The 25,421-nt window shown below is 34.8% G+C and overlaps 2 protein-coding genes across 3 annotated transcripts; one reads left to right on the top strand and one right to left on the bottom strand.

Moving 5' to 3' along the window:
* Window positions 1-604: 604 nt before the first annotated feature.
* On the top strand, window positions 605-9,510 carry LOC108984405 (pumilio homolog 6, chloroplastic-like). The gene is made up of 10 exons (XM_018956351.2): window positions 605-791; window positions 1,544-2,226; window positions 2,481-3,862; window positions 3,952-4,093; window positions 4,193-4,300; window positions 5,446-5,658; window positions 5,758-5,868; window positions 6,868-7,062; window positions 7,428-7,599; window positions 9,081-9,510. The coding sequence occupies exons 2-10, from the start codon at window positions 1,606-1,608 to the stop codon at window positions 9,101-9,103; spliced, it is 2,967 nt and encodes a 988-aa protein (XP_018811896.1). The 5' UTR covers window positions 605-791; window positions 1,544-1,605; the 3' UTR covers window positions 9,104-9,510.
* Window positions 9,511-14,291: 4,781 nt separating this feature from the next.
* On the bottom strand, window positions 14,292-16,551 carry LOC108984406 (GDSL esterase/lipase At1g29670-like). 2 transcript variants are annotated; one of them, XM_018956352.2, is made up of 5 exons: window positions 16,132-16,551; window positions 15,879-16,003; window positions 15,302-15,547; window positions 14,795-15,041; window positions 14,292-14,632 (listed from the first exon to the last, which is right to left on the bottom strand). In XM_018956352.2, exons 1-5 carry the CDS (start codon window positions 16,394-16,396, stop codon window positions 14,400-14,402), a joined length of 1,116 nt encoding a protein of 371 aa, XP_018811897.1. In that variant the 5' UTR covers window positions 16,397-16,551; the 3' UTR covers window positions 14,292-14,399. The 2 variants fall into 2 exon arrangements, with proteins under 2 accessions (XP_018811897.1, XP_035538870.1); XM_035682977.1 differs by lacking the exon at window positions 15,302-15,547.
* Window positions 16,552-25,421: the final 8,870 nt, after the last annotated feature.

The raw sequence follows: 25,421 nt of genomic DNA, 5'->3' as shown, positions 1-25,421 counted from the left end.
CTATCAAATATGATTCAATTTCTTGGGACTAAGGTTTTTGGTATGAGTGTTGGATGCATGAATGCATGATCGAGTCAGATCATTTAGGCTGCATTTGAAATTTTGAATGTTGAGCTGAATTTAATTCTTTATGAATGGTAATGAATTAAGATTATAGAATGAATTTTGTAGAACTCATTGAAGATGTGTTTAGATGTTAAGATAAATTTATATGTATTTATAAGAAGTTAAAAAAAATTATAAATTTTATGTATAAATATGTGTTGAGTTAAAAAAAATTATGTATTTCATATATAAATAAATTTTAAATTAAGATAAATCTAATAATTTGGGAATTAAATATTTAAATATTTAAAGAGTTATATATAAATCTGGATCAAATTCAATTGGGCTGAAAGTGAAGAAACCAAACCAGCCTCTCACAAACGACCAAAAAAGCAAATCGTGCCTTTTTACACGTGTCATTGATACTAATCTCGATGCTATATGAATAGGTATGTATGTATATATTCATACGTATCCATCTTGCCACTTTCCTATTTTGATTTTTGTCCTTTTCCTGCCCTTAAAAGACCAACAGCCACCGAGACTCAAAATACAAACCCATACATAACTGAAACATAGCAAAACCTTATCTGGAATTAGCACTCTCTCTCTTTCTTTTATAGCAACCAAAGCTTCCATTATACCCTGACTCCGGGCCAAATAAATATTTCAGAGCCATCTCTCTCTCTCTCTCTCTCTCAAGAATCTAGGGTTTGAAACAGTGAATCTTTCCCCATCGGTTTCTGGTAAGAGAAGAATCTTCACCATTCGCTCAAAATAATGTTCTGGAAAGTAGTATAGCTAGGGTTTCATAGTTGCAACCTTTTGTCGTTCTGTCTGTTCTTCAACTATATCTTGGGTTTTTTTTTTTTTGACCTTTTTGTGCATACGCGTGCTTGAATTTTAATGGGGGGTTTCCCCATGCTTCTATGTGCTTGAATTGGTTTTGAAATTTGTGTGTAGGCTGGAAATCTTGTATTGAGGAGGGTTTCTCTCGATGATGTTTTTGGTATTTTACTGTTTGTGCTTTTGGGTTTGATTTTAGTCTTTTGTCTTGCCCCTTTTTTTTGTTTGGGATTATCAGAAAAATGAGAAACTCATATAGCATAGACCGAGTGAAGTGTTTGTTTCTTCACGGGTTAGATTTTTCTAGCAATCAACCGGAGGGTCGAAGCTTATATATTTTGCTAGTAGAGTGTTAAAGCTTATGTATTTACCTGGTGTGCGTAATGGGATTGAGTTTATGTTGTTCTATTGGTCTCGACCCCTTTCAGTATTAAAAAACAAAAAACCACGCTACTGGCGTTTAATGAGTTTATTAGCTGGTGTTTATTCGGTCTATACTACTAAAATCCAGATATTGTTCTTTTGACAGCAGTACATATATCTTTCATTTTATTGCTGTATATTATGTTTTATTCTTTAATATGCTCTCTCACATCTTTATTTGTAATTTTTCTTTTTCACTATAATTTACAATGAATGGTGGGACTTTCAGGAGACGATGTGAGATTTCTTGATACTAGTAGGAAAAAAGTAGCTTATTAATATTCTGTTAGCATGGCTACGGAAAGTCCTATTAGAATGTCAGAAACTAGTGGAAAATGGCCCTCCCATCAAGAGGCTGCAACATTTGCAGCAGAGGAGTTGGGATTGCTTCTGAAGGGCCATAAATTTCATGGTAGGGGGAGGGATGTGGTCCCTAATCGAAGTGGAAGTGCACCCCCAAGCATGGAAGGCTCATTCTTGTCCATGGATAACATTTTGTCTCAGCAGCCTTTTAACTCAAATGCAAGCTTGGCAAGTCTAAACAGTGCTATGCAGAACTACGAGTCTGAGGAACAACTGCGAGCCGATCCAGCTTATTTGTCTTATTATTTATCCAATATCAACCTAAACCCCAGGCTTCCTCTCCCACTTATCTCGTCCGAGAATCGCCGAGTGGTACGCCATATTGGTAGTTTTGGCAACAACTGGCCATTGACTTCTGTGGATGATAGCAGCAATGGTTCTTTGCATAGGTCTCATGGAACCCTTTCTACGCAATACGAAGAGTCTGAAGATGATCAGTCACCCCAAAAGCCTCCTGATGATTGGGTAGATGAAACGGGTGGGTTTTGGTCTGGGCAGGAGGTGGCTTCATCATCATTTCAACACAGACATGTGGTGGATTCAGTACAGGTGAATACTTGGTATTTGAATACTTCATTCCCTGAATTCAGACCAATTCTTATGTACATTGATTTTATTTCCTTTGTTAGTTAAAGTCTGAAATTAGAGGCTGTCCCCTGACACTGAAACTGAGTTTTTGTTTTGTTTTTTTTTCCCGGATGTAAAACTCCTGAGTTGTTTGGAAGTGATCAGAATTTGCTTCCAGTTTTGTCCCATCAAAATTGCATTGTTTGAAATGTGTAATCATCGCCTCAAATTTGCAGGAAGATTCTCCCCACATTCAATCATCTGAATATAGTCATTCTAACTTGTTAAGCCATGGAGTGTCAGAGGAAGCATTTGATCATGATGCTAACTCCCGTTCCTTGTGCGATCCCATTATTAGCACATCAAATGGTGTCACATCCACCTTCGGTGCAGATGATAGAAGGACACTATCAAGTTCTGATCCTTTGGGTGGCCCCGTTTCAAGCTCGTCTTCTCATGATCTTACAGGAAATAGGGATGTAAATGATTTGGGCGTTATCACCGTTGAATCTGATTTGAAGGCTCTTAATATATCTAATCTTCCAAGTTCAGAAAATCGAAAAAATCAAGAACATTGGAAACGTAGCAGCCAGAATAATTTGTTGCTACATCAGGTACACCAACAACAAAGCAATTTATCTCAATTTCAAACTGCGAAGTCTCAAGTGATATCTCAAGGTGTAAACAGCTCATACATTGGTGTGGATCGGTTTCTCCATAATACCAGCAAGTTTACGGCAGAGGTACAACCAGTACTACAGTCATCTGGGTTCACTCCACCGTTTGCAACTGCTGCAGCCTACATGACTTCAGCAAATTCTTTATACCCTAATTTGCAGGCCCCAGGCTTATATTCCCAACAATATGTAGGTGGATATACTTTGAATCCCGCAGTTGTTCCTCCATATATTGCTGGGTATCCTCCCCATGGTTCTGTTCCTGTTGTTGTTGATGGAACTGCTGGTCCAAGCTATACTGCCCAAACTTCTGGGGTTTCAACTGGGGGAAACATAGCTCAAGGAGCTGATATGCAGCACTTAAATAAGTTCTACGGGCAGCTTGGTTTTCCACTACAACCTTCTTTTGGCGATCCTGTATATATGCAATATCATCATCCACCTTATGGTGATGTATATGGTATTTCTGGTCAATTTGATCCATTGGTTTCTAGAGGTGGTGTTGATATTGGGGGCCAGGCCAGAGCTCTTGATTCGCAGAAGGGACCCAACATTGCTGTTTATTTGGATGACCACAAATTCCATCAGACAAATGGAGGACTGAATAATATGAATCTAAGAAGAGGGGGGCCTATGAGTTCTAATTATTATGGAAGCCCGCCAAACATGGGTTTTCTGATGCAGTACCCGAACTCACCGCTTGCTAGTCCAGTTTTACCGGGGTCGCCTGTTGGCGGGACTGGTGTTCCTGGGGGCAGAAATGAAATGAGATTTGCTCCAAGCTCTGGTAGAAATGCTGGTATATATCCAGGGTGGCAAGGTCCAAGAGGGTTTGAGAGTTTTGATGACCCTAAAATATATAATTTTCTTGAAGAGTTGAAATCAGGCAAAGGTCGCAGATTTGAGCTGTCTGATATTGTAGGACATATTGTTGAATTCAGGCAAGTTGTATTATTTTCAATAATCTTTCCATATACGATACTTCATATATTTTCATTCATAAGTAAGTCATTGTGATTTTCAACTCCAGTGCTGATCAACATGGGAGTCGGTTTATTCAGCAGAAGTTGGAAAATTGTAGTGTTGAAGAGAAGGTGTCTGTATTTAAAGAAGTTCTCCCTCAGGCTTCCAAACTAATGACTGATGTTTTTGGCAACTATGTTATTCAGAAGGTAAGTTTCGGATATGCAAAACACTCCATAGACTCATTCCTAACATGCTTGTTCTCTTAATGTTGCTACTTTGTTTTTGCTTTCTTTTGTGATCTTTAGTTTTTTGAGTATGGAAGCCCGGAGCAGAGGAAGGAACTTGCTTATCAACTCACAGGTCAGGTTTTGCCTTTAAGCCTGCAGATGTATGGCTGTCGTGTAATTCAAAAGGTATGTCTTCCTTTTGTATTCACTTATGTGATCCTGCTTTATTAATATAGATCTCGATGCATCCATGTTCTGTTTTTCACTCTTTATGTTCACATTCAATGCAAAATTCCTTTTTTTGCTGTAAACAAATCTCTTTGATTAACAAATAAACATTATTATTTTTATTGCAAAAAATGATGAGGAAATATTGTTAGTTACAATCGGTGGTAAACTATAATTGGATATCATTTAAATTTATACGGCTTGATATGGATTATATGGATTCAAATGTTGTTAACTTGGTGTTAGGAATGAAATCAATTTTTGATACGGTAGTAAACTATAATTTGCTAATAAAATCAATTTTTGACTATCTTCTCATGTTAATGGAAAAAGTCCCTTTTTCCCTATTGTGTTTTTCGTTCACAGCTGATGGCTGCCATTGGTAATTTGCAGTGGTGTTGGAATGAGCAATCTAATCTGAGTGGGAAAATCAGAGAGAACCACAGCTTTAGAAGTGTGAGAATTAGAGGGAACCATCTAGATATCTATAATGAATTAAGTAGGTGCGAATTCTTTAGTTTTTTCAAGAACTTATTTTGTTGGCCTTATTTTACCCTTAGATTCCCACCTTTTTTTCCCAGTGTTTTGGTCTCAAAATGTAGCCCTCAACACGGATCTTAAGTGCCATCATGACTTTACTAATATTTTTTTTACCTCTAAACATTTATCTGCTACTAAAGATATTTGGTGTTAAGTTATTCCTGATCTGGTATTTAGTTTGGATATAGAAGTTGGGTTATTTTTTATGTGTAGTATGCAATTTTTTCTCCTTATGTTTCATTTTTCCGCTTGGCTGCACAGCTTCAGTGTTGCACATAGCTAAATCTAATTTATTGGATGTTACCAGCCATTCCTGCAATACACTTTTAACTCATCTTTGAGGGGAAAAAAAAAAAAAACTAGCCAACTTTGTGCATGCCCTCAATTATAAAAAAGAAGAGGGATTAATTTGAATAAATCTGGGCTAATTTAGACATTTTGGTCTCACTTGCAAAACTAAATGTCTCATGCATAATATAGTGGGCGTCCTACCAGTGTCTTAAATGTCTTTTCCTTTTTCAATGGTTAGAGAAGATACTAATTCTGATTCTATGCTGTTACAGGCACTTGATGTCATTGATCTTGAACAGAAAGCACACCTTGTTCGAGAGCTGGATGGTCATGTTATGCGATGTGTTCGTGATCAAAATGGAAATCATGTAATACAAAAGTGCATCGAGAGCATTCCAACAGGGAAAATAGAGTTTATCATTTCTGCTTTTTGTGGGCAAGTTACGACACTTTCTATGCATCCTTATGGTTGCCGTGTCATACAGGTAATGTTAAACTTGAGTGGTGGAAGCACTTCCTTGTTCCCTTCTTTCTTTGGTTGTCTGCTCAACACTAAGAAGCTGTTTCATGATGGTCTTTTGCAGAGAGTTCTAGAGCATTGTACAGATGAGCTTCAATGTCAGTTTATAGTTGATGAAATCTTGGAGTCTGTTTGTACTCTTGCTCAGGATCAGTATGGAAATTATGTTACCCAGGTTAGTTTCTTTTGGTTGGGCTGCTATGCTTACAAGGCTTCTCATCTTTCTTTCATAGCTCTCCCTTTCTCCCTTTGTTTCACTTGTAAGCTGCCTTTATGCTTAGTGGGGATTAGGGCAGGTTTGGGAGGTGAGATGAGAATTTTGTGTTTTGTTTAAGAGTTTAAAATATTGTGTTTTAATATTATTATTTTTTTGGGATTTGAAAAAGGTGAATTAGGATTTGAAAAAGTTGAATTGTTTATTATATTTTGTATGGGGATTTGAAAAAAGTGTAATGATGAGATGAGATGAGAATTTTGTATCTCATCCCACCCCCCAAACCTGCCAATCTAGTTCTTCAAGACAATGCTGTCCTTATGTGGTTAGCTAGTGTTAATCTATCAGAGTGACTTTGGATGGAACATTCCAACAAAATCAAAGAATGAGCATGGAAATTAAGTTGTGTATGCGGTTTTAGGTGGCTTTTAAAGATTATGAGTTCGTTTTCTTTTAAAAATAACTTACTCCATTGATTGACATTTTCCTTTTAAAGTGGGAAGCTCTTTGTTCTGATTTTTTTTTTTATATACATAAAAATAATTTTTATCAATACTAATAAAAACCCAAGTAACACAGGACGTATTTAAGAGAATGCCAATGTAGGAGCATTGTATAAAAATATTAACGAACGATCTTGTAGTCTTCAAATAGTAGTAAAAAGAAAAAGGAAATAACTTGTTTGATTTTGGTCCTTTTTACTTTTAAATAATCTAATCGATTTTAGATGTGGTGGTATTTAAATGTTTTTAGATGTATATGAATTTATGTTTATTTATTATGCATGTGCGTATATACCTATTGATGAAGGGATGTATGAATTTATTCATGCATGATCAATGTAGAATATTTGTACTTTGAGAGAGACTAGAGAGAGAGAGAGAGTTTTGTTGTCCCTTTTGCTAGTGTATACCTGTCAATTGTTGGATGTTAACCCAATGCTTTGTTGATTTATATCAGCATGTACTGGAGAGGGGAAAGCCTCATGAAAGGAGTCAGATTATAAGCAAGCTGTCAGGACATGTTGTACAACTTAGCCAGCATAAATTTGCTTCAAATGTTGTCGAGAAATGCTTGGAGTATGGTGGCTCTACTGAGCGGGAACTATTAATTGGAGAGATTTTCGGGCATAATGAAGGAACTGATAATTTATTGGTAAGTCAAGCTAAAGCATGGGTTAATCTTGGGCTTATTATTGATGTGAATCTCAGCCTGCTCAAATGAAGTGGGAAGAAAAGGAAAGAGCTATTTGAGTTATCCTCCTGGGGTTGTTATGACTAAGTTTTTTGTAGAAGCAATTGGATAAATTTTTACTTTATGAGTGTGAATTATATTATTTCCTTTTCATTATGGTAAATTCTTTGTTGCATAATCAGCATAAGGGCTGTGATTTTGTCATTAGGATGTTAGTAGTGAACAGTTCTAGATATGATGTAATTTATGTGAATTATCAGGACTATCTTGCTTTTGTTATACTTGTATGAAACTTATTTTTATTTATGATATTTTACTGCTTGTAGACAATGATGAAGGACCAATTTGCAAATTACGTGGTTCAGAAGATTCTTGAAATATGTTCTGATAATCAGCGGGCAATGTTGCTTGGTCGTGTAAGAGTTCATGCTCATGCTTTGAAGAAATACACTTACGGAAAACACATTGTTGCTCGATTTGAACAGCTATTTGGAGAAGGTGCGTACATATAGAGATAAAATAAACTAAAAGACACTTGTGTTGTCTTGGGAGTCTTTTGATAATCAATCCCGTATGTTTGTGGAAGCCCACTGGCCAAAAAAATTTTGCTGTGCCTTTCAGTCATTTCATCTTAATTGCCATTTACACACTTATCGCTGCTCCCCTCAGAATTTTTGCATTTGTCTTGAACGATATTATTCCTTTAGCTAACTACCTTCCAATTTGGATATGAAAGAGCTTCTGAAACATTTGAGGCACAGCAATAGCTGTCAAAAAAGACTGTAGACTAGATGCGGTGGTATATGATTATCTTTATGCATAGAAATCATGTTTAATGTTGGAGAAACAAGAAATCATGGACAATGTTTGAAGTGTCTTTTGCTCTGACTTAATGTTGTGCATTTTTTTTAATTAGAGTTACCACAGCACATTTGGTAGGAACCGAAGGAACTGGAAATTTGAGAGGAAATCAGGAAGCATTCTCTTTAGTCTTCTCTGAAGTCCTTGTGGGGAGTTCCTCTCCATTGCATGGATATGGCACTTCTCAATTAATGAATAAAAAGACTTGTCTCGGTGACAAGCCTTTTTTTTGGGAGTATGGGAGACTGAAAAGTAAAAAAACTTCATGATTTATTAGTTGTTTACTTTCCTTTTAGTTTTTTTAAGGTAATCTTCTAATTCGAGTTAAGACTTGGGCGTGCATTGGTTTTGTGGGAAGTTTTACTACAATGGCCATATAGTTGGAGTGTCTCTCATCCACTTAACTAACTTTGGGCCAGGAAATTTACCAAGGGAGTCTACGTGAAGATTTCATTTATGCATAGGCACTGGTTATGCAGGTTTTTTTGGAGGGAATGAAGTTTCAAATTTGATTCTGTTTTCCTCTCGATCTTGAGCCCTATGGCTGGCAGGGTTACCTTTTCGTAGACTGCAGAAAATCATATCTGCAACTCTTCTCTGCTTATGGGTAGTATTCATGTCAGCCAAAACTTAGACCTAGTTTCTTAGTCATTTTGAAGGTTCCAGTCAAATCACCTAATCAACTGTAAGCTATATGATGAAGTCCAATAATGATCTTGACTCTCAATTCATCAAGGTATTCTAATCTGTTTGAACTGTTTATAAAGTCTAATTGAATTGGGATAAGTTTAAATATTAACTCATCTTCTAATCAATTCATTCTATTCCGAAGAGATAATCTAAAAGTCAGTTTCAATATTTCATGTAATAGTTGACATTTCAGGATTAGTCTAGACTGAAAATGAACTAAATATTACACTCAAAGGACTTCTATGAAGTCTGTATTGTTGACATGATAGCATTGTAGGGGAACCAAATAGATATTAATTAAGGACTTTGGCTAAACCTTGTCCAATTGTGATCACAGTCTCTTGTAGCTGTTGAATTCCCTCCATGGCTAGATCACATCCTCAAAGGAGCTGCATCTCACATTTTCCTTTGCTTCTTTCATCGTGCAGAAACTCCTACATCTGGATCCTGATGCCAAATGTGTGGAATCATCCAGTATTGGCATGTATGTATTTCTCGCTTCAGTGGAAAGAAAGGAACATGATTAGATATGTATATGCTTCTCAAAAAGGCCGTACCATGGTTACATTTATGCAATTTGGTAACTTCCCCACCCAAGGAAGCTGCAACTAGTTCAATCATTGGAAAAATGGTCGATGTTGTAAACAATGTAAAGCAAGCGACAGAATAATGTGTACATTTTCAAACGGTATGTTTTTATGTTATTACTGCAGGGTGATTGGTTTAGATTGCAATGCAAAGGGTAATTATTTGGTAGGAAAATCCTGGGCTGTAAAGTTATTTACTTGATTTTCCATGCAGTGTGTGGCTTTCAACATTGGGTATCATTCGAGTTAGAGATTGTGGTTTCTTTGCTAATTAATTCAATTTCATCAGAAGCAAAGAAACCAACTTACAAAGGACAAAGCCAGTCAATCATAGCCTTAGGTCTTTGAGCTGGTCAATGAAATACATGTCAAGAATGGAGTTTTCAGCATGATAATTTCCTACAGAAAATTATAGGGAATATTATGAAGAAGTAAAACGTGGATGTTGTCATGTTGACATGGAAGCAGTCTTTAAACCGATCACCAATTCCCTCTCGCCACGTCATCTTCATAGGCCAATTCTTCCAATCTTTGCATTGCCGACACTTGTTCACTCCCATCAGCTTCAAACCCCATCCCGTAACTTTTCACACTTTCACTCCTTCCCTTTGTCACCACTTTTTAGGTACCTTCCTACCCATATAAAGCCACACACTATCCTCCCTTAACGTAAATAATCAATCATATAAAGTCCCTCTCTAATGTCTCTCCCTCTATCTTGCACACGTACGCATCAAATTGACCAAGTTCTCCAATCTCAGCTGCTCTATTGTTGCATGATGACAATGCAGAAGGCCACTATCTTAAGCATTGGGCGAAGAGAAAGATCAAAGAGGTCCAAGTGTCCCCCTCGTCTTGTCTCAACAACCGTCCGTCCGAAGAAGAGTTCCAAAATTTGTATAAAATTTTTAATTACATTCAAGAATAGTTGCGTGGGCTTTTATAGCACATGCATGTCTAGTTATACGTACGTTACACTGTTAACTTGTTCAAATTCTTATTATTTGGAAAATATATATAGTTGGATAAATAAAAGGCCAACTACAGTTCTACAAGTACAAGATATAAAGCAGTCTAGTCTCAAAGGGCAAACAACGCTTGTGTCGGAAGGCGCACACAAGTGCATTCTTCTAAGGGCAGACATTCCCTAGTGCGCTTCAGATGCATATGATATAATGCCTTGAGCAGGCATCCCATTGATCGACGACCAAAACAACCTAAAGATATTCTGAAATTAGACGCTGCATGCTATATGGTGTGTCAACAGTTAACTACTTTGCAATTAACCTCGAGGTCTAATTTGAAAGACTAATTATTGAGTACCTTGTATTATATATATAGATGGCGTACTTTTATTATACTATTTGTTTTAGAATTTGTAAATCTCATGTACTCTTTTTTTTCAAAAACAAAAAAATGGGATTCACCGTTAAAAAAAAAAATTGATGTCAATTCCAAATTTACTCTCTTTTTTCAAATGAAGTGTGCGGAAATTATATATTCTAAAACTGTAAATATTATTTCTCTTTTGCTATATACTACTTTGTGGTTTCCCATATCACAGCCAAAGTTGAAGTTCCCTAATTTCTTGGGTAGATATATTACACTCGTAACATATATATATATATAGATATATATAGGTATATGGCACAGTACAACTTATTAGATGTGGTTCCAGACACTCTCTGAACTCCTAATGTTTGGTTTGAGACTTTTGAATGACATATTAATTGTGAAAATTGCGTCATTTTTTTTCTAATCATGATGTTGCTTGCGAAATTTATATATTAAAAAAAAAATTCTATATATCATATTATTATTTTATTTTTATCTCATTAAATATGATATGACATATTTATTACTATTAAATAATTATTTATTATATATTTTTTTATTATTTAATAATAATAAATGTAATATATATTATTTAATATGATTAAAATAAGATGTATAATATTATTCTAAAAATAAACTACTTTAATTCTTCTTTTTCTTCCAACTCTAGAACATTTAAATTAATGCTTTTAGGGACGGCTGCCTGCAGCCGCTAGCTAGCCCAAGAAAGGTCCCTCGAAACTAAACTATAGCCTCCTACACAATATATGTATGACATAGGGTGCGCGACTTAAGTAGGTTGCCAAGATATGACAAACTCTAATGCTGTTCAAGGAATGGAAAATTCTAAATAGAAATTTTATAATTATATATTTTTATTTAATTAATATGTAATTTTCTATTTTTTATTATTTTATTTGTGTATTACAAAAAAAAAAAAAGAATATACATTTAAATAAAAGAATAAAAATAACGATTTTAAGTATTCATATTTGTCGATTTTAAGTATTGATAAAGGGTGAAAATAAAGTTAAAAATTAAATAAAATATTGTTAAAATATATTATTATATATTAATATTTTTTTAAGATTTAAAAAATTAAAAAAATTATAATAATAAGACAATTTAAAAGATTTTTTTGTATCCACAGTTCCCTTTAATCTGAAGATTCGATTCGCCTTTGAAACTTCAATAGATCTAAAAAAAAAAAAAAAAGGCTACTAATTCAATGCAGCCTTCACTACAACTACATTACGCAAGCTCGTCAATGACGGTGACTTTATAGGTTAATGGATTCAGTCAGCTAAACATAAAATTCCTTAATAAATGTCAAAAAACAACATGTCGTGACCTTAGGCTTGGTTTACTTTTGTAATCAATGCAAACTAAAATAGGCGGCGTTTATTCAAACAAAGTTTACCTTGCTGTTTGCTTTGGGCTTTTAGTAGTATCACAGTTACTGTATTATTAATATTAGGTTGCTGCAACACCCACCAAGCTACCGAATGGCTAATTTTTTTTTTTCAAACATCTTTTTAAACTCTTTAAATATTTAAAAAAAAATTACAAACTCACTAAAAAATACTTTCTTAACTATTAACTAAAAATAAAAATAAATTACAATCGGTGGATTTTATTGATAGATTTTATTGGTAGGAATATCATCATTTCCCTTAATATTAAGTAGTTGTACAATGTCGATCGTTCGCCTTGTTAGTATTAGAGTATTGGTATTGGACTAGTCAAATATTAACGTAAGTCTATAATTTAGTTATATGTGATAAAAAGCATTCATATTGGACTAACCAATACTCCAAAACTCAACATTTAAGCTACAGTAAATTAAGGAGCTCTCCAACATTAGCGAGTTACTGTTCACAGATATCAGATTATTTTATAATTTTCATCGACCTCCCCTCTCTCTTTCCCTTGTTCTTTTATCTTTCTTCAGACTCGCAAGCTTCCTCGCTCTCTTCTCTCCCTCGTTCGTCCATCTTCTCTCCCTCGATCGTCTTCTTCCACGTCCACTTCCAAGCTAAACGGTAAGTCCCTCTTCCTCGCTATTCTCTCCATATTCTCTATGCATTTTCTCTGAGTCTCTCCTCTCCCCCTTCTCTTAGTATTTTCTCTGATTTTGTCTCTTGCTTTGCCTACAAACACTCGGGTCTGAGGCTGTTGCTTAGGTCAGGCATAGTGGTGGTGGGGGCCTTGGCATTCGGATACCTAACCTTGCCACACAATTGAAGCCGTTTCTCTAGAAAGCTCAAGAAACCCTAAAAAAATCTGACACCCTTCTCCAGCTGCAATGCGAGGGAATTATGAAGATCCAACGTTTAAATTTCAAATACCACTCCAAATTGCCGCAGAGCGTGAGATTGCGAGATTTCTGATTGGAGGTATTAAATTCGAGTTGCCGTTTGGGATTTTCTTGCCACACGATTTATTGCTGTGGTCTTCACGTCCAAATTGCCTCGCACGATTTATTGCTATGATCTTCACGATTTCTTGCGAGATTTCTTGCCACTCTTTGCTTGTTCAGATCCAGATTTTAGCTGGGTTGTTGGATTTAAGGAGTTTGCACACCCTGCAGTGGAGATTTTCTTTGTAGTTGCTACAGTGGGACCAACCTTTTTCCATTTTCTCTGATGTTTTCATGTCTTGTGTTTTCTTTTTCCTGAGAAAATCAATGAAAGTAACAATGAAAGAGAGAGAGTAGAAATACTTGTTTTGGCTTGGTCAAAATGTCTGAGAGCTTGGAGTTTTTACTTTCTTTGTTATTTTTTTTTATAGGTGAACAAAACTTTATTAATCAAAGAATTAGACAAAACCCGATACAAATAAGAAAAAAAATCAGCTTTGGGGCTGGTTCGTGTCTCCAAAGTCTTTTCCAAGAAAAATAAGAGTTAGACTCTTGCAGTGAAAATCTTATAAAAATAGCGAACCAAAAAAATACCTTTCCCAGTGGGTGACCGTCACAATCCATCTTCTTATTGATTGCTTGGTTTAACAGAGTACAAGAGGTTGTAAAAATCTGCAAAGGTACTCATCTCTCAATCTTGTGCTGCTCTACTAAAACTGATGTCCTAATGGATCTGTCCACGCGAAAACTCAATGACATCCGCCACTGCAACTTTTTTATCACTAACAATTTAGAATAATGACAGGAAAGAAATTTGTAGGGTGTTATTCTCACACTAAATATCTTTCCAGAATTTAATTGTAGAGCCCTCCCCCAACTAGAATTGAGTGTGTCAAGGAAAAAAAACCCAGCGTCTTCTAATGTATTCGAAAGTAACTAATAATTTTCTTTGTTAGAAACCATCATGTATACTTGTTTGTTGCTATGAATGTTTTCTTTTCGGCCTTCTATTTGAGTTTTGTCCTTAAATTTTAAAGAAATAATATTTGTAGTCATAGAGTGTGCGCACTCTTTTTTAAAAAAGTGAATTATAAATATAAGATTCACATAGAAAAAAATTTAATAATAAATTTCAATTTTTTAAAAATAAAGTACACAACAGTTACGCATGAACTCATGATTGTATCTAGTCTGTCCATGTTTCTTGTCATTGGTAATTGCACTCCGGTCCTGGCCGGGGGCGCTGTTTTTGACAAGTAACAGCAAGTTGCAATATTGATCACCAAAACCAATCAAACAAGTTGCGAAAGAGTTGCTGCATGCAATTGCATTTGCTCATGACTGATTTTCCATTGATCAGCAAATTGAAAAATAATTAAATTATAAAAGTACTGTGAACACTACAGTACTACTAGGAGATGATCAAAGTAGTTAGAGCAGAAGATGATGAAGATGATAATTCGACGTTAAAGCTTGGCGAGGTGTTCGATATCAAACGGATAAGAATCTGTTGGAGACTCAGCTCTGTATGTTCTTCTCGTTTGCAACTCGTAAACGGCCTCAGTAGGATGGACGGCATCAAAGAATGCATATTGGCTCCTGTTACGGCATACATACCCATGGCGGTTGCAATTCAACGGGAAAATATTACCGGTCCCAGTCACTTGACAGCAAGGAAAGTTTATATTCTTATTGAAACCTAATTTATTAGCACACAATAATTAAATCCATATTAATGATCATATTATAATTAAGTAACAGTACTAATAATTAAGAAAATCATCATGTACAAAAATAAATAATAGCTATATTATATGCATGCATGCATGCATGGAAGTAATTATTAAATATCTATAAATACCTTGAGAATTAAAGATGCTTGTCATAATTCCAGTATAGTTTATATAGATAAAATTAGCATCGGGTAGACTGTGACTGAGGCCGGCCACCATTGGTTTAAGCCCATCGTTGAAAAGTGTGATTGCATTGGTCATATAGGCCATACATGAAGCCGTATTAAATGCACAAATAGACTTTAGGAATAGAGTACAACGTGGCATATCCTGTCCATAAACGGCCACTTTCCTTGCTCCATACTTGTGCAAAGTCTGGCTTGAATTAGAATAATATTTTTAATTAGAATAAATATAGATAGAAATTACTATTGAGAGTATTTATTTTACACACATGATATGGCATCATCTAGACCACACATCTCTCTAAGTGAGTGTTGGAAACAATCAATTAGAAGCAGCAACGCAGTGAATGCAAAGTGTGTATTGCTATAGTGACTTCTCTATAACATTACTCTTCTAATTATATATAAAGTATATACGAATTAGAAAGTATATATTCAAATGCTAATTACCTTTAATTGTTGAGAAAATTGTTGATTGAGAACTGTGGCATACTGAGATGGGGTGAATTGGGCATTAGTAGGGTAGATAATTGGAATGAAGTAGTTATTGAAGTAGTCGTTGCCGCCTATTGCAACAGCATATATGCATTTGCTTAGGTACTCCATGGCTTGTTCTCGATTTCCCAACATTTTGATGATGCGGGACACTGTAGTTTTGTGATTTTCCAACTGTCTATTCATGCTCATCCGATCTCCCTAATTACAAAGATGAAACTCTCGGAACGTCGTTTTGTTCATTGTGCATGTACGTGTAAGTAGTAGTATTTGTGTAACTAATTAAAATTAAGAGTAACGTTAGATACAAGTTCTAAATATAACAATTTTGTACAAACCTTTTGTAAAAATATGAATCTCATAAAAAAAAAAAAATACAAGTTCTAAATATAACAATTTTGTACAAACCTTTTGTAAAAATATGAATCTCATAAAAAAAAAAACTGAGTTTTTTATATTGAGATCCACTTTTTTATAAAAGATCGCTTGTGCCTTTAGAGTTTGTATATATCATTTTACTAAAATTGATTACCCCGAATTGTCCCGATTCATTGCGAATCCCCGCTCCACCAGATGCATAATTGACGCCTTCAAGTATGTCCGAACCATTGGCTGTGGCGAATGGTGGGATGTAGTGGTCAAAACCCATAAACTCAGCTGCAATTAAATATAAATGAGAGTACTGTTCAAAAGCAATATCCATGCATGCATGCATGCATGGAATTAGAGACATATAGATATATATAGATAAATATGGAAGTGAATGGAAAGAAATGCATGCAGACCAAGAAAATCCATCGGAGTACGACCATTGGTAAACCTTCCCGTCGCCCCCTCAGGGAAATCAATCCCATACGGTAGATAGTTGATTTTTATAGTCGTATTAAGGTTGTTGTTATTCCCATTATCAGCAATGGAGTCCCCAAATATGAAGAAACATGGTACTTGTGGCTTTGCGTCGGCATAATATAAATCATCATGTTGCGAGTTTGATGCCAACAAGAAAACAATCAGCAGCTTCCATGATGATATCTTGAGTGAACACGCCATTGACTGAAAAAGTACAGAGAAAAAAAAAAGGACTTTTATCGATCACCTTCGATTTGATGAATACATACAATTTCTGAAAGTAGTGTCGAAGAAGCAGATCATCATCATCATGATGTTGGAGGCAAATTCCTCCTCGATCTGAGGAATTTCCAAAGGACTTTGGAATATTGATCAGACACACAGAGAACGACTACAAAGATATTTGTGGAAGAAGAGAACCATTTATAGCCCATCCATTTAGACCGACCCCCCCAATATGAACGCCCGCAGCTAGCATTGTTGACTTGCTCCTAAATAAAAATGAAGTGAATTAATTTGCCTTTATGTCTATCCTCTCATTGCTAGCTTCAACTTCTTAGTAATACATCCTAGACTTAATTGGTAGTTCTGAATGGTAGTTTGGCAAGTGGGATGAGACATAAAATTCTCATTTTATCTTATTTTATTATTATAATTTTTTCAAATTTTTATATAAAATATAATAAATAATTTAACTTTTTCAAATTCTAAAATAATATTAATATTAAAAAATAATATTTTAAACTTTCATCTAAAATCAAACATTCTCATCTTACTATCCAAGCCTATCGGCCCGAAAATTCTCAATTTCATTTCATCTCATCTCTTTCTCAAACATAATTTAAATACAAAATTTTTAAAATAATCATTATAATTTTTCCAAACTTTCAAACAAAAAATAAAAAACATTTCAACTTTTTCAAATCTCAAAATAAAAATAATATTATAAAATAATATTTTAACAATATTTTAACTTTATAATATTTTTTATTTAACTTTTTCTTTTTTATTTTTCAAAATTTCAAAAATGCTCAATTCAAACTACCTCACTACTATTTATAAATTATCTTATTATTATTGATAAATTTTTCATTTCTTCAAACGAGTCTTAGTTTTTTTTGTATTATGCTTTTCTTTTCTCTCTTTTCATGAGCCAATAATATTTTAAAAACTATAAAGGATGTACTACTATTCATAAGCTTTTTTTCATTCCATCTCGTCCCTTCTCTTTTCTTTTCATTTTAAAAATCCTATCAAGAAATTGTTTTTCCCTTCTAACATCTCTGCTTCCCGACGTTACCTCCTGCTTCAGCTTCCATCACTCGTTGCCGCCACCAGCAGACCAACGCAGCCACCCAGGAGGAAGAACCGAGCTGATCCAAATACAGTCATTTTTTTTAATAGAGTGTGCAAAAATTATATAAAAATGACTGTATTTAACAAAATTAATAATCGAATTAGTGAAGTTATAAAATATATTATAAACTTGTTTTAATAGGATTGATTGCTCAACTAAAAGGGCTGTAATTGTGGGCTAGCTCTAGGTGTACGTTATGCGTCTCTCGCATATGTGTGGGCTGTATTGCATGTTCACGAGGGGATTTAAATAGTGATGAATTTCAGTTACCAATAAGACCATGAATTTTCCATACGAACACAGGAAATTAAGCTACAGTGTATTATCTAATCTAATCTAATGTAGAGAGGTCAACGTTTAGATGCCGAATTAGATGTTAATAATAACTATTTAGATTTCGAATTTAGATCTGCCGAATTTGGTAGGTCGAGGTCTAAATTATACCTAGGTAGGCTAAACTGTGGAACGGATAGGTTGACTATCGAGGTACGACGTTTTACAACTTTATTGTAAAATGAGACTTTTTTTTTATAACTCTTTTTATAATTTGATGTATATATATATATGTGTTTGGTTACCTTTTCACTTTACGTTTTACAACTTATTACAACTATAAATATATATGAAAAATTTTAGACATAAATTTTACACTTTACACACTATTTAAAAGTATCTGATTTTATTTTTTTATAATTTATATAAAATAAAATTATATATTTTTAAATTATATATATAGATATGAAGATTCTGTATAGCACAACTCAATTTGATTACTTGCTTCCCTTCCTTCTCTTCTTCTTCAGTCTCTCTCTTTTTCTGCTGTTCTTTGGTATCAGAGCCAATCTGGTATCTAATTATTGTAATTACTTCTTTTCATTTTATTTATTTTGTTGTTCCACAACCCCCACCCTGAGTTCTTATTTTGATTGGTTCAGTATCTTTTTTATCTATCTAGTACACTTGGTAAGTCCCGTTTGCTAGAGTGCGTGAGAACAGTTTGGATTGTCGGGTATATATATATATATATATATATATATATATATACACACACACACATACACACACTTGCCTTTGTTACCTTTTCACTCACTATACTTGCCTTGAGGTCAACTTTATTTAGATGCCGAACTTTTTTACAACTTTCAAGGCACCAATTATATATATATATAAATAAAAGTGTTGCAGTTATAAAGATATTTTATAAAAATAAATTTAAAAATTAATATAATTTGATATAATATGTTTGATTAGTTTTAAAATAAAAATAATTTTATAGTCAAACGTATCATATCAAATTATTTTAATTTATAAATTTATTTTTATAAAATATTTTCATCAACTTCTATGAAAAACAGGACAAAAAAATTGAAATCTTGCATGATAGGTTCATGCTTGGTACATCTCAAACTAAACTTCTTGACAAATGGAAATCAGGTTGATGATTGGTCAACATTTTGTTTTCTGAAGAGATGTAGAACATTTTTGCGCATACAACATTTCTCTGAACTCTGTAAACTTCTTGACAAATGGAAATCAGGTTGATGCTTGGTACATCTCAAACTAAACGTTTTGTTTTCTGATGAGATTTTAGAACATTTTTGCGTGTACGACATTTCTCAGAACTCTGTAAACTTCTTGACAAATGGAAATCACAGGACAACTTATAGGTTTCTAGCATTTTCATTCGAAAAATATTATTAATGAGAGCTACGTACAAGGCATCATCAAGGACGGACGTACGTACGTACACACTATTCCAGTATTTATTGCAATTAATTAATTAATTAATTAATTACTGTGATAACTATTTCGCAAGTATCTCAATTTTGAAAGATTTTCTTCTAGTGTTCTTATTATTAAATATTATATATATAAATATATCGGCAAAAATTGAAATTTCTTGCGGAGTTACCCAATTCGTAGGCTATAAATATAATATAAGATCGATGGATCATTATTCTCATTAATTATTATTTATTATCACACATCTTATAAAAAAAAATATATTAAATATGAAATGTGAGAGTGAATAGTAATTAATAAATAACAAAACCCATATAAGATATGCAAAATAGTAGAAATTAAAGTCACATATCAAGTACCGAAAATGTGGCTTTATTTCAAATTGATGTCGTAGCATTCAGTCTGGTGTTAGGTGCATGGGCAATGGAAGCCAATTAAGCTTAGCATCACCAACTTGATATAGTTTTCCTTGAGAAAACTCTTTTATCTGATGTAAATACAAATGATGTTGTTAATAGACTAGACTTTTCTATATTTATGCATGTTCTTCCCCTGAAAAACATGTAATGGCGTTTATGGTGTACTAATCACAGTAGACAATCTGCTTTTGGGACCTCATGAGTACCATTGTTTCTAATTTTTCTGGTCCAATCTTAGGGATAGGGGACTTTAACTCAATTCTAAACCATTTTGAAAAAATAGGCATGAAATCCTTTGCATTGTCCTTCTACCCAAATGGCCTAAATTTCTTCATGGACCAACACGGCCTCGTTGATTTAGGCTTCTCAGGTCCAAAATTTACTTGGACTAATAAAAGGCATAGTATCTCCCATATTAGGGAAATGATAGACAGAGGAATTGCCAATAATAGATGGACTTCCCTTTTTCCAGATGCAAAACTCACTTCTTCTGGATATCTTCGATTTAAAAAATACTAAAAAATCTTTCAAATTTAAAGAGTTTTGGGCCAGAGATCCAAACAGCACGAATGTAGTAGCAAGAGCCTAGGATAATCCCATCATGGGCACCCCTTCTTACATCTTCTTTCAAAAGCTTATTGCAGTAAAAAATAAAAATAAAAATAAAAATTTAGAATAGGAATCATTTTGGGCATATCCAAACTAGAATAAGCTATCTAAATTAGCATCTTATTGCGGTTCAAAACCAACCTCCCTCTAACAAGTCTCTTATCATCGAGGAAAACATCATTCATTGCCTTAATGAAAACCTCAAAAGGGTGTGAAAACAAAAATCTAGATTGCAGTAACTCACAACCACTGACCTCAACACGAAATTTGTCCACATGACCTCCACCATGAGACGCAGAAGGAGTAACATTCACTGTCAAAAAGATCAGAATAACAATTGGACTTAAGAAGAAGTAAAAGATCAGAATAACAATTGGACTCGATAGGTTGGCTATCGAGGTACGACGTTTTACAACTTTATTGTAAAATGAGACGTTTTTTTTATTACTCTTTTTATAATTTGATGTATATATATGTGTTTGGTTACCTTTTCACTTTACGTTTTACAACCTTATTACAACTATAAATATATATGAAAAATTTTAGATATAAATCTTACACCTTACACATCATTTAAAAAAGATCTGATTTTATTTTTTTACTCTCATATTTTATATAAATTTATATGAAATATGATGATAAAAAAATAAAATCATATATTTTTAAATAGTATGTATAGATATGAGGATTCTGTATAACACAACTCAATATATATATATATATATATACACACTTGCCTTCGTTACCTTTTCACTCACTATACTTGCCTTGAGGTCAACTTTATTTAGATGCTGAACTTTTTTACAACTTTCAAGGCACCAACTATATATAAATAAAAGTGCTGTAGTTATAAAGATATTTTATAAAAAAAAATTAAAAAATTAATATAATTTGATATAGTACGTTTGATTTGTTTTATAATAAAAATAATTTTATAATCTAATGTATCATATCAATTTACGTTAGTTTCTAAATTTATTTTTATAAAATATTTTCATCGACTTTTAAGAAAAATAGGACAAAAAAATTGGAATCTTGCATGATAGGTTCATGCTTGGTACATCTCAAACTAAATGTTTTGTTTTCTATGAGATGTAGAACATTTTTGCGCATATAACATTTCTCTTAACTCTGTAAACTTCTTGACAAATGAAGCTCCCCTTAAGCTTTGACAGACTAACTAGCAGTATTTATAATGAGCCTCTGAAGAAGATTCAAGCTAAACTAACCAGTTGGAAAATGAAGCTCTTTTCTCAAGCTGACAGGACTACTCTCATAAAATTTGTTGCTAGCTTCATCCCCACCAACATGATGTCCAGTAATTTCATCCCTAAAACAATTTCTCATAAAATTGACACATCACTCATGAGATTCTAGTGGGGTTTCAGCCCAAAAAAAATTTCATAACTACACTCCAAAATTATGGAAATCCATTTGCAAACCGAAATTCATGGGAGGTATGGGTATGAGACTAACTTCCCATTTCAACAAAGCTTTGCTTTGCAAATTGGGTTGGCATCTGGCCACCAATGCCACTAGTTTGTGGAAAGATTTTGTTATTAACATGTATTTGAAATAGACCTCTTGGTTGACTGTGTAAATTAAACCCTCTAATTCCAAATTTTGGAAAGGTTTGTTGAATCAAAGATTTGACCTTTGCATGCAAATCAACAATGGTGCAAAAACAAAAGTTTGGCAGGACTCTTGGATTCCCACTTTATCCCCTCCGATTCCAATACCTTCAACCCTTCCCATAATTCAGGATCTCCATATGTGAGTTTCTGAGTTGATCCTTGAAGAACTTAGGAGATGGAACACCATCCTTCTACAACATTTTTTTTTCTCAAGAAACTGCAAAGGAAATAGAAAAAATTCCTCTTGCTAGCACAATTTATTTTTTACCGGGGATAGTCTGAAATGGATTCACCATTCATCTGGAAAATTTTATGTGGCGCCCTCGACCCCCACGTGTTATTTTTGTTGCGTTCGTGACACCGGGATGATGACCAAACAGATCACGCACCCCAATGACCAGTGCTCAGAGTGTGTACAACATGCAATAAGTGTACAAAATAATATTCGCAGTCGAGAATTAAAAAAATATTTATTTATTAAGTACCAAAATTGTTCAAAGACAGTAAAATATATTTACAAGAATTATACAGTTATCCGACATATAATTTAAAGAAAACAAATCATATAAGGGAAACAAATCCCAAAACGTTGAACAACTTATCAGCAACTTAAGCCTCTGGCGGAGTCGGCCCCTCAGGTTCATACTCTGGCTCTGTATCAGAATCTACGGTATCATAAGACGAAACCGTAAGATAATACACCTCAATAAGATTATGACTTCTCAGCAAATAATTAACCAAAACAAACATTCAAGAGATTTAAAATCACATTAATACAATCACACATCCACATACGGTCAAATATGAAGGAAACAAATCCACATTCCCTTTTTCTCAAAAATACACTTTTAATCACTCACGCCAAAAAATCACATTTGACTCAATCATATCCATTATTTTATTATACATGCACCGTGGTCTCCCCTATGGATTGTCCGCATACCCTGGCTCTCATCGTCACACCACGGGTAACGTCTGTGCATGAGACTTCGTAACGAGCTATGCACAGTTTCACGCCCAGCGCGTACATGGCCAAGTATCCTCTAACCTCGCCACCCAAAGGTCACAAAATCAGTACGAGAGCGTTACCGTCTCGTCTGTTCCCGTCGTTGCCCTGCGACAACTCAGGAGATGTTATGTCAATCTGTTACGCTCCCGAGTGACCATAGGAGCTCCATCGAGATAATGCCTCATCTCGGCTCGGGGTCATGATACACACGCACCCACATAATCAGTCTCGATTCCAAACAGACAACACGACTTTATAGCACAATTTATTAAAGACGATAAATGTATATGACAACAACAATTATTGGATGACATCGTAAATAACTCTTTTACATAAAATCTTAATAATTACAAATATACAGTTTCACAACTACACGCGTAATCCCGTCCTCCAATCCGGCCCAAGGCCCAACATCAACATCAACTGCAATAATTCCCAACACTTCAACGGTCCAAGACCCAATTCTAACAAACCAACAGTTTATAATAAAATACCAATTATAATGTAAATTTAAATCTCACAGGTCGCGTTAGAAAATTACTCACGTGAAAATGGAAAAATTCTAGAAGATCGTGTGAAAGGGGTGTTGCTCAAAGTGGTGGCACAACGGCGGAGCTCACGGCGGTTTAGTGCCCAAAAGAGCTCTCAACTCATGGGTTGGCTAAATTGCAAGTGGACAAACACGGGTGGCTCTCAGGGATGGTCAAACAACCAGGGTAAGACACTGCGTGTGGTGGTGCACATGGCAAAAGCTCAACACTATCAAGACAACAACCACAAATTTGGGAAACAAGATTTCAGGTTGAGAGAGAGATGAACTAATTTCGAATCTCTTGAGAAGTGAGGAATCCGGGCCTATTTATAGGCCAAGCAAGGCGGTAGCAGGTGGCTACGTGCCACTCGGGTAGAGAAAACGAAACCGGCAACGCAAGCTGTGGAGGAGAGAAGAGATTTCGTGCGGATGTGTGACGTGGTGGCTGACAGTGCAACACGGAGTCCACCACCAATCAACACGAAGATACTCACGGAAGAAGGAGGTGGCTGAGTGGAGCGACGTCTTGACAACAACCTCTCAGAGTTCACTGCCGAATGACACCGAGTAACTCATGAAAGATAGAGGTGGAAAGAAAAAGATAGAAAGAAGGAGGTGGGAGGAAGAAGAAAACCGAAGGAAGAAGAAGAAAGTAGAAGAAACCAGAAGAAAAAAAATAGAAGAAGGAAGAAGAAGAGCAGTGGGGCGCCAAAGAGAAATGCAATGGAGCCCTAGACTTCATCAAAACGGCACCATTTTTCCTAAGAGAGGGGCTGGGTTAATAGACTTACACGGGCTGGGCTTAGTTTTGCACGCGGGTTGGGCCATAACACAACACATACACATGGGCTGGATCAAATTAAACACACACACATGGCCCAAACAACACACACATAGGCCAAAAAAATAAAACACTACTAATTAAAAAGCCCAAATCGAAAATACACAAAAATAAATTAACATAAACAAAATAAAATAACACATTAAATAAATATGAAGGAAAATAAAACCCATGAAAATTATAGATCTCACATTTTTTGTCAAATCTGCCTACTCGGCTGTGGTCTCTGAAAGTAGTAATGTTGATGCCAATAGTGCCCAAAATACCCCCACTCGGAAAAAAGATGTGGTCCCTTAAAATTCAAGATAGACTCAAACTCTTCATCTGGAATGTCTTCAACAATATCCTCTTAACCAGAGCTCTCCTGAAAAGCTGTCTTTCCATCTTTGAAGAGCAAACTCTCTGTCCTATCTGTAACTCTGTTGAAGAAATTGCCTATCATATTTTCTTATAGTGTTCCTATTCTAGAATCCTTTGGAGACAATCACCCTGGTCCCTTAACGTCTCTGCCATATGACACGATCTTCAAAATCAGATTAGATTCATCTTGGAACTGGTTCATAACTTTCAAATTTTGGATACTCAAGTCCACATACTAGGGATAAGTACTCTATTTCTTTTGATGTGGTAGTAAGATCAAATGGAAGCATCCTAGTTCCAGTTTGCAGATCGCATACTGGGGAGGCAATTTTCATTGTGGAATATCAGTTAGGAAGTTGCAATCCAAATCTAGGGGAGGCAATGACAACATTTTTAGGAGTTAAAGAAGCACATTCCAGGCATTTATTGAACATCACAATTGAAGGGGACTCTCAAAGAACAATATTAGCATTGATAGAGCCAGAAAAAACTCAAGATTGGATAGCAGAAAGTACCATAAGGGACACAAGATTGCTGTTGGAAAATTCCTTAAATTGGGAAGTAAAAAAAAATACATCGTTCTCAGAATCGATGCGGCAATGCCATTGCGCAATGGGTAGCTTCCAATAATTTTATTGGAAGCATTCATTTGACCAAAGTTCCGCAATGTTTATTGAATTTTCATAGTGAAAATGATCCACCTGTTATTATTTCTACTTCCT

This window comes from Juglans regia, chromosome 11, assembly GCF_001411555.2.
Source record: "Juglans regia cultivar Chandler chromosome 11, Walnut 2.0, whole genome shotgun sequence".
Lineage (NCBI taxonomy): Eukaryota > Viridiplantae > Streptophyta > Magnoliopsida > Fagales > Juglandaceae > Juglans > Juglans regia.
This window is presented reverse-complemented; position numbering and strand designations above follow the sequence as displayed.

Excerpts from the sequence above, each read along its gene's own strand:
- LOC108984405 (XM_018956351.2), top strand. The coding sequence starts at position 1,606 with ATGGCTACGGAAAGTCCTATTAGAATGTCAGAAACTAGTGGAAAATGG. Across the intron at positions 5,869-6,867 it reads ATGGAAATTATGTTACCCAG|CATGTACTGGAGAGGGGAAA; the intron begins GTTAGTTTCTTT and ends GATTTATATCAG. Across the intron at positions 7,063-7,427 it reads AAGGAACTGATAATTTATTG|ACAATGATGAAGGACCAATT; the intron begins GTAAGTCAAGCT and ends TACTGCTTGTAG.
- LOC108984406 (XM_018956352.2), bottom strand. The coding sequence starts at position 16,396 with ATGGCGTGTTCACTCAAGATATCATCATGGAAGCTGCTGATTGTTTTC. Across the intron at positions 15,548-15,878 it reads ATGAATCGGGACAATTCGGG|GGAGATCGGATGAGCATGAA; the intron begins GTAATCAATTTT and ends CTTTGTAATTAG. Across the intron at positions 15,042-15,301 it reads AATTTTCTCAACAATTAAAG|ACTTTGCACAAGTATGGAGC; the intron begins GTAATTAGCATT and ends AATTCAAGCCAG.